Source organism: Benincasa hispida, chromosome 11 (assembly GCF_009727055.1).
Source record: "Benincasa hispida cultivar B227 chromosome 11, ASM972705v1, whole genome shotgun sequence".
NCBI lineage: Eukaryota > Viridiplantae > Streptophyta > Magnoliopsida > Cucurbitales > Cucurbitaceae > Benincasa > Benincasa hispida.
The window spans coordinates 75,383,282-75,397,114 of record NC_052359.1 but is presented as its reverse complement, the minus strand read 5'-3'; the positions used below and the strand labels follow the sequence as shown (position 1 = coordinate 75,397,114).

Below are 13,833 nucleotides of genomic sequence, written 5' to 3'. Positions count from 1 at the left end.
TCTTGCTTTTTAAAGTAAGGTTGGGTTTCAAAGAAGGTTATATCCATGGATGCATAGAACCTTTTTGTAGTTGGTGAATAGTATTTGTATCCTTTTTGGCTTGGAGTATAGCCGAGAAAGATGCATTTTATTGCCTTAGGATCTAACTTACTCCTATTGGGTCTATGATCTTGGACAAAAACTGTACAACCAAATATTTTTAAAGGGACTTGAGAAAATAATCTAACATGAGGAAATACTTCCTTAAGTTTTTGTAAGGGGATTTTGAAGCCTAATATTCGAGAGGGTATTCTATTAATAAGATAGGTGGCTGTTAGAACCGCTTCTCCCCAAAAACAATGGGGGCTGTTGGCGTGACACATTAAAGTTCTAGAAATTTCTAGAAGATGTCTGTTTTTTCTCCCCGCAATTCCATTTTGCTGGGAGTGTTAGGACATGTACTCAGGTGGCCAATACCCTTTTCGTTTAAATTTTTTTTTTTAAGGAATTGTTAAAATAATCCTTAGCATTGTCAGTGTGAAGGATTTGTATTTTGGTGTTAAAGAGATTGAGAATCATGGCAAACAGATTCTGGAATATGGAACTAACTTCAGATTTTTCTTTCATTAAAAAAACCCAAGTAAGTCTAGTGTGATCATCGATAAATGAAACAAACCATTTAGCTCCTGTTACATTCTGAACTCTACTAAGTCCCCAAACATCACTATGCATCATAGAAAAAGGATAAGAGGGTTTATATGCGCTTACCGGATATGAGGATCGAGGCAACTTTGCCATTTCACAAGACTCACATTGAAACACCTGAGAACTTTTATTGAAAATGTCTGGAAACATTCGTTTCAAATATAGAAAATTGGGATGTCCTAAACGATTAATGCCATAACATTATTGTATTGTCATAATTGTCTTTAGAAGCAACCAAAGTAGATGTACTAACATAATTATCTTTAGAGACAACAAAATTAGATGTACTAGATGCACTGTCATAATAATCTTTAGAAATAAAATGAGATTTGCTAAGACCTAACTCCTTGACTTGTGGCTTAAGAGAATTTAGTATGTAGAGACCGGAGGTTTCCTTAGCATTGCCAATCATCTTCCCCGAATTCAAATCCTGAAATATGCAATTATGTGAGTAGAAAGTTGCACTGCAGTTTTTCATAGATGTTAATTTGCTTATGGAAAGAAGATTACATTTAAGATTTGGGACATACAACACATTCTCTAATACTAGATCTTTAGATACAAGCACATTACCAATTCCCATTACTTTAGAATAGGTACCATCGGCAATTTTTACAGTAATTTGACTGTTACAGCGTGTGTAGTTAGTTAAAAGTGAGATGTCACCTGTCATGTGATCTGATGCACCAGAGTCAATAATCCAAGTATTACAATTTTCTTTGGTTGCATTAAGGGCCCAGAGAAAGTTACCTGATTGTGCCACTGTTGCTGCTACACTGGTTTCTGATGTCTTTTGAGTAGGTTTCGGTTGGCCGAATAATTTTTGGAGAAGGTCCAACTGCTCCTTAGTAAACACATTATATTCAGGGTTGACGTTACCTTCTGATGATGTACTTGTTTGATATGCCTTTCCACGTCTGTCTCCTGCACCTTTGTTGGGCTTCCAATCTGGAGGTTTTCCATGTATATCCCAGCACATTTCTTTAGTGTGTCCTGGTTTTTTACAGTGTTCACACCATGGTTTTGGTTTTCGTTGCCGATTTTTAGTTCCTGTGTAGTTTTGGTTTCGATTGTAACGGTTATCATGAGTATTTGTACATACCTCATTACCAAGGTTTCGAGCAAGTAAGGCTGATGATTCAGATTCAGAGCTTGCAGTCACTCCTAACATTAGCTTCTTCCTACTTTCTTCTCTTCGTACTTCTGCAAATACTTATCTGATGTTAGGTAATGGTTTAATAGCTAAGATTCTACCACGTACCTCATCGAGTTCTTTATTAAGCCCAAGCAGGAATTTGAACACTCGTTTCTTTTCAACTATCTTTTTGAATGTAGCTTCATCTGCAGTGCACTCCCACTTATGGCTTGCAAAAACATCCAGTTGCTGCCAAAGGCGAGATAGTTGAGTGAAATAGTGAGTGACTTGCATATCCCCTTGCCGAAGCTCATGGATTTTTCCTTCAATTTCAAATGACTTTGTAGTATTTTCTTGGTCAGAATAAGTTTCATGAGCTCCTTCCCAAATTTCGCTTGCAGTTGAGAAGAGTAAAAATCCTCACCAATCTCTGTTGTCATGGAGTTGATTAGCCATGACATAACCATATTATTTTCTGCTTTCCATGTCTTGTATCTTTGATCAGTTTGGTCTGGGATAGGAAATTTGCTTGACAGGTAGTCTTCCTTTCCTTTTCCACATATGAACATCATGACTGATTGTGACCAAGGTAGATAATTCCTTCCATTTAATTTGTGATTAGTGATTGGAAGAATGGTCCCTTCAGTATTGTTAGAATTTATGGATGCCATAGAGAAATAGACGATTGGCAAAACACGAAATTAAGGAAATTAAGGATGAAATAGGGGAAAATCAAACTGAAAACTTATAAAAAAACCTCTCCAGACCCGATTTTTGTCAAATTTTGTTCCCGACCTGGTTTATCGACCCGACTAGGAAAAAAAACACGAAGATATGCTGCTCCAGACCCGGTCGCTTGCTGCTCCAGACCCGACCTAATCAGGCTGACAAACTCACAAACGGATCCGACTTGGTTGGGTTTAAAGTCTGCTTGTTTCCTTAACACGATCCGACCCGGTTCAGCAGCCACTCTGCATCCACGATCAGCAACCACCCACGAACGGAGACTTCGCTTACGAGACTCGGTACCCCACGGTCGACGACTTTTGGTACCCCACGGTCGACGACTTTCGGTACCCCATGGTCGGCGACTTTGAGTCACAGTAGATCGACTTCAAATAGTAAAGTTCAGAGAATCGGCTGAGGAACGAGTGTCGATCGAAGAATCGGTGGGAGTACATACAACGGCCGGGAATGTTTCGAATAGTATCAGCCGTTCGTGAGAGTTGGAGTATGAGTTTGCTTCGGACGTGAAGCTCTAAAGAGTCTGATGTACTGCTTCAAAGAGAACGGTATGTTTGAGATTTCAACGTTTTCTGTTGTTTTCTTTCTAGGGTTTCGGACGTGAAACCAATAGAAACCATGTTGAAATACATAATTCTTTCTTTATATTTCTTGTGATTATTTTACAAGAGGGAGCACCCTTTTTATATACAACTATGATAGTTAAGTATAGAAAAATCTATAACAGTCAAAAATTGTATATAAGGTAAGAATAAAAATAAAACCTAATTGTAGGGAATAAAATCAAATGTACAAGGTAGGAGGAGATTTTCCATAATCAATAGGCCCGATGGAACAGTTGATAGATACAAAGGCAGATTAGTTGCCAAGGGTTTTACTCAGACTTTCGGGGTTGATTATTCCAAGACTTTTTCGCCGGTCGCAAAACTAAATACAGTTCGGGTCCTGCTTTTTGTTGCAGTTAATAAGGATTGACCTCTTCACCAGCTTGATGTGTAGAATGCCTTTCTCAACGGAGAGTTGGAGGAAGAAGTCTACATGAGTCCTCCCCTAGGATTCGAGAAACAGTTTAATCACCGAGTTTGCAAATTAAGGAAGTTCTTATATGGGTTAAAACAGTCCCCAAGGGCATGGTTTGGCAAGTTTACTACGTTTGTAAAGTTGCAAGGATATAAACAGGGTCACTCTGATCATACTCTTTTCACTAAAAGGTCAGTATCCGGGAAGATTGCAGTTTTGATTGTTTATGTTGATGACATTGTTATTTCAGGCGATGATACCTTAGAGATTGACCGATTGAAGGCAAAGATGGCTGAGGAATTCGAAATCAAGGACCTTGGAAAACTAAGATACTTCTTTGGAATGGAAGTAGCTCGATCGAAAGAAAGAATTTCAGTTTCCCAACAGAAATATACTCTGGACTTGCTTAAGGAAATGGGTATGACAGATTGCAAACCAGTTGACACTCCTATAGAAGCAAATGCAAAGTTAAGTGGTATGAGCGAAGGTGTTCCAGTTAGCAAAGAAAGATATCAGCGACTTGTTGGGAAATTAATAACTCTCTCTCATACTAGGCCCGACATCTCACATGTAGTAAGTATGGTAAGTCAGTTTATGCAGTCTCCATACGAAGAACATATGAGGGCAGTGGAGTGCATTTTGAGATATCTGAAAACTTCTTCAGGGAAAGGCTTGATGTTCAGAAAAATTGAAAAGCGATGCATCGAAGCTTACACCGATGCAGATTGGGCAGGATCTGTAGTAGACAGAAAATCGACATCAGGGTATTGTACCTTTATGTGGGGTAACCTTGTTACATGGAGAAGCAAAAAACAAGGTGTTGTTGCCAGAAGTAGTGCCGAGGCTGAGTACAGGGCCATGAGTCTGGGAATCTGCGAAGAAATTTGGCTTGAAAAAGTTTTAAGAGACCTTGATCAAGATCATACCGGTCCAATGAAACTCTATTGTGATAACAAAGTTGCAATAAGTATAGCAAATAACCCAGTTCAACATGATAGAACAAAGCATGTGGAGATTGATCGGCATTTCATCAAGGAAAGACTTGATAGTGGCAACATTTGTGTTCCTTATATTCCTTCCAACCAACAGATTGCAGATGTCCTAACATAGGTTGTTTGACGCATGTGTGAGCAAGTTGGGTCTTATTGACATCTACGCCCCAACTTGAGGTGGAGTGTTGAAATTAGGGTTTTTTACTCTAGGGGTATTTCTATCTTTATACTTGTACCCTAGGGTTTCCCTTTTCTCTATTTATTCTGGCAGTCTCTATTTACTCTGTGTATCAATCTTCTAATAAGAATCCTTTTATCTCGTGGTTTTTTCTCCCAGATTAGGGTTTTCCACGTAAAATCTTGGTGTGCTATTTTTTTTCTCTACTTTGTTTTTCATCAAAACTCAAGAACAATCAAATATGGAAATATGTTGGAATATTCTATGATATCATAGAAAAGTAGCAAGATAACTACTAGTCTTTCGAGAGGGCTAGACTCTCCCAAATTCCCAAGTTAGGAAATACCACAAAATTCTTCATACCCTCAACCATACTCTCTTATACTATTTATAACCAAAAAACCTAACAAACTTAACGTCTAATTACTAGAATGTCCCTTACCACTCATCATACTAATTATTCCAATATTCCTAACTAGGGGCCTTACACTCACCTCAATCAACCACTCAACCCATTTGGCTCCAATACATGCAGCATGTCGATACATATACTTGAAGCCAATGGATTCAATTTTTCTAAATCCATCTTCTAAAGTTTAGAGACTTAAATAAACATTTTGAAAGTTTATCAACCAAAATTAAATAAATTCTAAAGTAAAGTTTGGAAAGCGTAAGGACCAAAATGGAATAATTTTGAAACTTTTTTATGGGGAGTACACCAATTGAAAAAAGGCATTTTAAATGGGTCATCCATATACAATCAAATCCAACATGCATAAATTCAACTTCCAGCAATGTACTTGTAAACCTTCGTTTTGTTTTTAAAACTTGAGGATGGAATTTTCTTTTCTTTTCTTTTTTTTTTTTTTTTGAGGTATAGAATTGATATAGTAGGATTATGTTAATTTTGGGTTTTTACTTGGTTAATCCCTTCTTAGTATCCTTTTCTATTAACTCTTTATAAATAGAGAATCTCCCCTTTATGTAGTGGACACTCCCTGATTGATAATATAGGCTTTGATTTGATTCTTGGTGAATTCTCACCTTTAGTCCCTTAGCCTACCCGAATTTTGGTTTTGTTTTTCCTTTTTGGTGTCTTTGGTTCTTGTACTTTTGGTTCCTCTTTTTGGTTGCTGCTGGTTCTATTTGGCATTTTTTCCCTCCTTTTCCCTTGAACTTTTTCTTCCTTTTTCATATATCAACGAAAAGTTTGTCCATATTAAAAATATATATATATATCTTTGAGACATTTCTTCTGGATACTTGGGTTAAACATCACTAATCTGACTTAAAAAAAAATGCAGACCAGGGAATAGTCGTGCACAAGACCTTAAATGCAGGGGTAATTTTGTCTATTTACTCTTTAAAATTCAAAGGGATGAGTTGGTACTTTAGACATCCAATTGTGTGCATGCAGCATGATTAGGACGGGATCAATGAGTTTTATCGTGATTAGTGTGTTTGATAGTTCTCATAAAGTTGTTGACCACTGCAATCACATTTTTCTTCTGTAGCTTCTTTCTATCTTTCCCCCTGAATCTTGAATCTGTGACTTTTCTGCTGCAGTGAGCTTTTGACTGGTGTTGTTCCATATACCGATCTTCGTACTGAAGCACAGGTCAGATATGTTGAATTAATTAATCTTTTACCAATGAACATTAGATATTGATTAAGTAACACTCAATTGGATATTCAAGCATTTCTTACAGATGTGTTCAGCTATTGATTGAACAACATATATCTTTTGAAACGTATTTGTGTATATACTGTAGTCCACTCCCAAGTTACCATCTACTTGCTTTTTGTCTTTTTTTTTTTCCTCTTAATATTCTTTTTATTATTATTTCTGTGGTATACCAATAGATCATGTATATCATCTCCCTCAAGTTAAATGTACTCCATACCTAGGGCTTTCTTGAACAACGTTTGTTTCCTTGCAATTAGAAAGTTAAAAGGATGAAAAACCTAATTGAGGAAATTTTCTCATTTTTCCTCCAAGTAGTATGTCATGTAAGGTTACCATCAACCGCATTTAACATATATTGATTAATGGAAATGGCATAATTGAAAAATCTTAAAATTTAAGCAGCTAAATTAGAACATTCTAAACTGTTTAGAAGCTAAATTGAAAAACCACTCAAGCAATAGGGTGCTAAAATATAAATCTAGCCTCCATTTTGTTAATGAAATTATTTCGTAGCGGGAAAAAAGGGGGGAAGAAAAAGACTTGGATTGAAAAGCACTACCTGACTGGAAAATCCTATGCCCTATGAGGTGGATATTGGCATATCACAACTCTGTTATCACATTTCATTTCATATCTATACTTAGCAGTGATGCATGAAAATATATCCTTTCTTTTTCAAAGCACTTGATGGCTAGATGAATGGTGTGAATTTTCATTGGGCAGGCCCACACTGTACTGGAAATGAATTATACAGAGCAGCTACTTACGGCAGCTATTGTTTCAGATGGCTTGCGGCCAGCTCTTCCTAGTGATGAGTCTGGCACACCATCTAGGTTGTTATCACTTATACGGAGGTGCTGGGATGCAAATCCTATAAACAGACCATCTTTTTCTGATATAGTTATGGACTTGGAGTCAATTTGGGAGAATAGAAAGGGTCTAGAATCTGACACCCCTATACAATCTGACTTGTGCGGTAGGCTTAGTGATGCTAATGAACATGATTATGTGTATCGAGAAGATATTAACTGGTCACATCAGGGAGAACATTGTTCTCAAAAGTCATCTGATGCAGATAGGTGTGCTTTGAATGAGTGGCTTGATTTCTCAGCTGACCAATTGGCATACCGCCCAACACTTTCTTGGGGATCCTTCTCCACCTGTGGGAGGAGGGAGACGATGGAGGACACTCATTTTCTTTTGCCTCACTTCTGCAGTGAAAAGGACATCCATGTCTTTGGGATCTTTGATGGTCATAGAGGTTTGTAATTGCAAATTCCTTTAACTATTATCAAAGCACCTCAGACTGAATTGGAGAAGAATGCAACTGTCATTAGTTCACATTACTCTGTTGCTTTAGTGATAAACCACATATATTTGTGTGAACAATACTTTTGTTGATTTTTTTTTTTAAAGAATTTTTGTCATTAAAAAGTAGAATGGAAAATCTCCCCCACAAATCAACTCAATTTGTTTTTTTTCAAAATAGGGAAAATTTCTATGTTGAATCCCTGCATTAATAGTGAAACTATTGTTTAGTGCACCAGTGAATTAGTATTGAAATGGAAAATAAGAACATCTAACAAGGTATCGATACAAGTGATGAAATTCAACTTATAAAGATGCCAAAGCTCTTCTACTTCTTGGTGTATCCTTCTGCAGGAATTTTTGTCGGTAAGACATAAAATGCTCATCCCAACCAATCTAAGAAGGGGGTCCAGTCAAACAAGATAAGGCCTAACAGATACTTTTGAACCCCTTTGGTCGAATCTTTGGTGGAATGGGTTTAATAAAGGCTAAGGAAAACTGATAACTGAATTTGTCAACTTTGTGCTGTCATATGTTTACAGAGATGGAAGCCAGAAGGTTCTTTGGTTTAATGCAATCCAATCTCTTTCTTGGAAAGTGTGGCTAGTAGAAATTCAAAGAATGTTTCATGTTGAGAGACTCGGATCATTGTATGGTCTTAGATTGCTCTTCTTGGTGTGTGAATTATCTGTGCCTTTTTTGTGAATAATCTCCCTTCTACTACACTCAATTGAGAGAGCATTTTCATGACTTTTGACTTCTTTGCTAGATCTTTTTATGGAATCTTCTCTCTTTTGTATACTTCGTCTTCAAATGAAATTGGTTTCTATAAAAATAAGTGATATTATTCATACACGCCATGTATCAGTTGAAAGAGGTATAATTGATGCAATGGGGCTTGACATGATAAGTTGATAGGCCTGCAATGCATTTTACTTGTGCTGGAGAAGGAGATCAAGGTTGGAAGGAGATAATGATCAAGAAAACAGTTATAAGTATGTGCAGAGAGAAGTGGATGGAAATTAAACATTTCAGCAACCCATTAATGAGAGTGGTTGGGATAAAAGTTACATAACAGGAGTGGAAGAAATTAGGAAAAAAGTTGGTTATTGCATGAATAGCAGGGGTACCTAGAAAACTCCCAAAACTGAAAGCAGTTCTCTCTAGGGGTGGAAGCTGTTTAGATCATAGATCCATGATTGATGGGCCTGATTCAATTTACCTAATATCCTAGGAAGTGGAAATTGGGGTGGGACACTGTTTAAGAAAAGGCAATTAGCACCTTCAGAAGTGACAGTGAGGCAGGTATCGAGGTTTTTACTGTATTTTATTTTAGTTTTAGAAGATAAAAAAGTATATGTTCCAGATGCTTAATATCTCTAAACGATTACATATCTAGAGTATCTATCATATTAAAACCATAGCTAATATTTGGGGAAGTATACTGTTGTGATTTAAAGAGAACTTTTACAAGGAATTGTATTTGTCATTTGATATACTAGACATCTTTCTGGCTTTGCCATTCAGTTACCTTCTTACCAATTACTAATCACTTCAACGTATTGTTGGTATGTGAAATGCCTAATGCTTTAGCTTTAAAGCATGCAGGTGCAGCAGCTGCTGAGTTTTCAGATCAAGCAATTCCTGGATTCTTGCGAACATCATTTTCCACAAGAAGGTTTTCATTCTTTCTTTTTAATATTTTCCATCTTTTTCACCTTTCGGCATTTTTATTTTTATATACTCAGATGGATCTACTGTGTGCAGTCCTGTAGATGCATTAATGGAAGCATTTGTAAAAACAGACATTGAGTTTAGAAAACAACTCGAGTTTTTTCGCAAATCCAAGAAAGTCAAACAGAAAGACTGGCATCCTGGTTGCACTGCTGTTGTTGCTCTAATTGTTAGAGAAAGGCTTTTTGTTGCCAATGCTGGTGATTGCAGGACAATATTGTGTCGGGCTGGGGATCCCGTTGTTCTAAGTAAGGTGAGTTTTTTTTGTGTTTTTTTTGTTCTTTCTTTTTATAATCTTTTCATTATATTCTGTTCCTAACGTATCTGATGTAATCAACATTTTCTATCAGGATCATGTCGCTAGTTGTCTCGAGGAGAGAGAGCGTGTCATCAGTGCTGGAGGCCAGGTCAATTGGCAAGTTGATACATGGAGGGTTGGTCCGGCTGCTCTTCAGGTCTGTTATTATTTTTTTTTCTTTTGATCTCTATGAAAAACGGAGATCCCGTTTAATAATTTTGTTTTTAGTTTTATATTTTTTAAATTTACGTTTGTTTTTTTCCCCATTTTTCTATTATGGTTTTCAATTTTCATCTTTCTTAATTAAACATTTAAATTTTAGGTCAAATTGTAAAAACAAAAACAAGTTTTTGAAACTATTTTTTTTTTGTTTTTCAAATCTAACTTTGAGTAGAAAGTGGATAACAAAGTATAGAAACTTATGAGTGGAAGTAGTGTTTATAAGTATAATTTTTAAAAGCTAAATGATTATGAAACAGGGCTGAAATATTCTGCAACAAATAAAAATGGGTGTTGTCTACCAAGTTGATGGATAAATTATGGGACCATGTTTTTCTCCTCTTACACCAAGATAATTTCTGTAGGATCTAAAGGCAACACTAGGTGGGGGGGGTTGTTGAATAGGGTTGACTACCAATTTTTAAAAAATAATTTTATCTTCAAACAATGCTCAATAAAGTTAAGCCACTAATTTGATTAAAGAAAATTTATGCAAGACAAAACTTAAATCATGCAAGCTATGATAACTTCAAATTTAAAGACAATTTAATCAAGGATAAATTTAAATAACACACTAAAAATTAAATCATGCAATTAGGAAAGATTAAAAAAATAACTAAGACAAGGAGTAAAAAATTTGAAAACAAGAAATAAAAGAGAGAGAGGAAGAGAAAACACCGTGAATTATAGTGGTTCGGTAAATTGTCTACTCCACTCTCCAAGACTCCTTCTTGGGTATTTCACTAAGGGATCCTCTTGCAGGTGAGGACCAAATCGACACACGACTCTCTTTTTCCTAGGCTAAAGAGAAACCCAAGATCCTTTTTACTGGTTCAGGATTAAACCAATTTCTTTTTCTCATAACCCAAGGTGTACCCACACCTTAATACAATTCCCAAAAATTAAAAGAAAACCTCAGAATATTACCTCTTGAAGGCTAAATACACAATTTGAGCACTCAAACAAAAAACTCACAAAAATAACTCTAGGCCAATTTAGGAGCAAGGAGGACAAAAATTTGAGAGTAGAGAGAATTGAGAGCTTAAGGACTTGATAGCTTTTGGTGTGTGTTTCTGAAGAGTAAAATCAAGTCGAATTTATAGGCGAAGGGGATAAATTTTGGCCATTGGATATGATTGCAAATGAAGAGTGGAGATTGAATAAAAATAGAAAAGGGAAGGATTTGTAATTAAGAGAGGAATTGAAAAATTGGAATTATTGAGATTTGGAGAATAAAAAAGGATTTGAAGGATGACAATTTAGGAAGGAAATCAAATTTGTAAAGGCTGAAAAATCTTAAACTGCGCCACGTGTCGCCATACTATTGATCCACGCGTCAATTAACGATTTCTCCTCCTTTTCCTTTTCTTTTTTTTTTAAATATCAGCTGCCACTTGTCATTATCTTATTCGTCCACGGTCGCTACGTCACTGCCACATCATGGGCCATGCCATCGCCACGCCAGCAAAAAAGTGACTGGTTGGAGTGCCACGTCATCAAAATTGACCGTTTGTGTGCCACATCAGCCACCACGTCGGATGCCACGTGTCACTGCCATGTTGGATTTCCTCTCCAATCTTCTTTTGCTTATAATTTTCTCGTTTGAACTCCGATTTGAGCGATTCAAATTGTGTTGGAATCGTCTTTCCGAGCTCTACAAGATAGTGACTTTGAAACACTGAAAATGTTAGTACAAAAAATCTGAGTTTGTTATCATCAAAATAATTGGTTTGATTGAAGCCCTAAAGCTAACAATTTCTGCATTCCACTACAGATGAAAAGTTTATTGAATGCAAAAGGAACCAAAGCTGGTTCTGCTTTCCAATGTAAATGGCTATTTTTGTGGCTTGGTAAACACTATTCTTTGGTGAGTTTTATAGAAATATATAATGTAGATTTAACTTGGTGTATAAGCATGAGATCCTAAATTTCAATAAAGAATATATATAAAAGTTAAATACACCTAACCAATCAGTTTTTTTCCTAGGGCCGAGTACAGCTTAACTAGATTATCCAAGGACGTTTATTTTAAAATTTCATCGTTCACCATCTGCTAATTATTTCAATGTTGAAAATCATTGTCATGAAATGCTACTCCATGCTTAGTGGGATTATGCAATGCGTGACTTTATTGGTTCATATAGAGATTTCAACTTCCGACCTGAGGGGAAGAAGTACAGCTGAATTACCACCGAGCTTTGATCACTTTAGCAGTGATGGTTGTACCTTCTCTTTCGAGTTCTCCGATTGTCTTATATACCGACAGCTTTCTAATCTCCAAAGTAGACTTTCCTGGCTCGCAGTGCTGATATTAAAATTTTCCCAACAAACTCATTATCTTATGACCCCATTGACCCCTTCTACAATCTTAACAAATAGTTATAAACACATTCTCTTTTCAGATGGCAAAATAATATATCTTAGGATAAAGATTGTTTGCAGCAGTTGGAAGTAAAAGCTGATCAACGCAGTAATTTTAGTTCTTTTTTCACATTAAATGATGTTTTTCATTGACTCTTCTGAGCTTGAACAGGTAACTCGATCAATTGGCGATGATGATCTGAAGCCAGCTGTGACTGCAGAACCTGAGATTACGGAAACTGTTCTGACATCACAGGATGATTACCTGGTAAAATCAGTTTACAAACTCTGTTTCATTTCAAAGTCACAGAAAGGATTTGAGATGGCAGATGGGTAGTATGTTATAGATAATTTGATATTGTGATGCAATAGTTAGTTACTTAGGACCTTCATATGGAAAAGTAATTTTGTGATATCAATTCCAACCTATGAGATGAGCAATGAAAAAGAAAACAGATTCTCAGTAGGTACAATCAAAATAGACTCTATCGATCAAACAATATGACTGTTCATAGTCTATATTCCTTTCATTTCTTTTGATCATGAAACCATGATGTTGTATATCAGGTTATGGCTAGTGATGGATTGTGGGATGTCCTTAGCAACTCTGAGGTAGTTGGTATAATCAGGGACACTGTCAAAGATCCGGGAATGTGCTCAAAGCGACTCGCAACAGAAGCGGCAGCTCGGGGCAGCAACGACAACATCACAGTAATCGTTGTATTTTTACATCCAGTATCCACAGTAGAGAGAATATATTAAGTGGTGTAATTAGGATGCCTCTTCTACATACCATAGAGAAAAAGGTACATCTGCTTCTAACACATTCTTTCCAAAAAATGTAATAATTTTTCTGAAGAAACAATTCATAATATACAAAGATGTTGTGAGTTGAATATATACTGTGTGATGGAAACATTTGATTCGTAAGGAAAGACTTTGTGATGGAGGGCAACGAAGGCGATGGAGTATTTATTCACTATTGTTTGTTCTTTGGATTTAAAAATGTTGTATTATTTGAAATAAAGTTTTTCTGATTCTATTATATGTATTTATGAGTGCCAGGTTAATTTGTGGTGAAAAAAAATCAAATTTGACCGACTTAGACCAATCTTATCTATTCCCACCTTAATTCAATTTCATCAAATTAGACCCTAAATTAATAACAGTGTGCAATTTTTACTGTTGATTTCAATTTTTGCTAAATCGGCCCCTAATTTTAACAGAAAAAGGGGAAAGCTTTTCACAAATTCATTAAAAAGTACAATATTAATTAATTATAAAAAAGAAAAAAAAAACCTCTAATTTGAGGTATTGAGTGAGGTGGACATAAGGTGCCCATTTCTTTATAACTACCGAGGGACATTTGGTCGAGCTGATTGGATTGAGTTAGTAGGGAGCTAAATTATTTGGAGAATTAAATTATTCTTTTTTCCTAAATATATATTTCCCTTTTAACTTTTCAAATTTCAA

General features: G+C 36.1%; 1 protein-coding gene across 3 annotated transcripts in view; it reads left to right on the top strand.

The window, feature by feature from the left end:
• LOC120090366 (protein kinase and PP2C-like domain-containing protein) overlaps positions 1–13,319 on the top strand; it is a 31,287-nt gene extending 17,968 nt beyond the window's left edge. The window contains exons 6-14 of one of the 3 annotated variants that reach the window (XR_005485526.1): positions 6,320–6,371; positions 7,164–7,701; positions 9,357–9,426; positions 9,516–9,735; positions 9,833–9,937; positions 11,387–11,685; positions 11,774–11,866; positions 12,533–12,628; positions 12,928–12,973. Coding sequence is in view for 1 of the 3 variants with exons in the window: in XM_039047979.1 (XP_038903907.1) it covers positions 6,320–6,371; positions 7,164–7,701; positions 9,357–9,426; positions 9,516–9,735; positions 9,833–9,937; positions 12,533–12,628; positions 12,928–13,122 (1,276 nt within the window). In the remaining 2 variants the exon portion in view is untranslated. Of the gene's footprint in view, positions 1–6,319; positions 6,372–7,163; positions 7,702–9,356; positions 9,427–9,515; positions 9,736–9,832; positions 9,938–11,386; positions 11,867–12,532; positions 12,629–12,927 lie in introns of all 3 variants that reach the window. The other 2 variants (XR_005485525.1, XM_039047979.1) reach the window with 2 other exon arrangements.
• Positions 13,320–13,833: the final 514 nt, after the last annotated feature.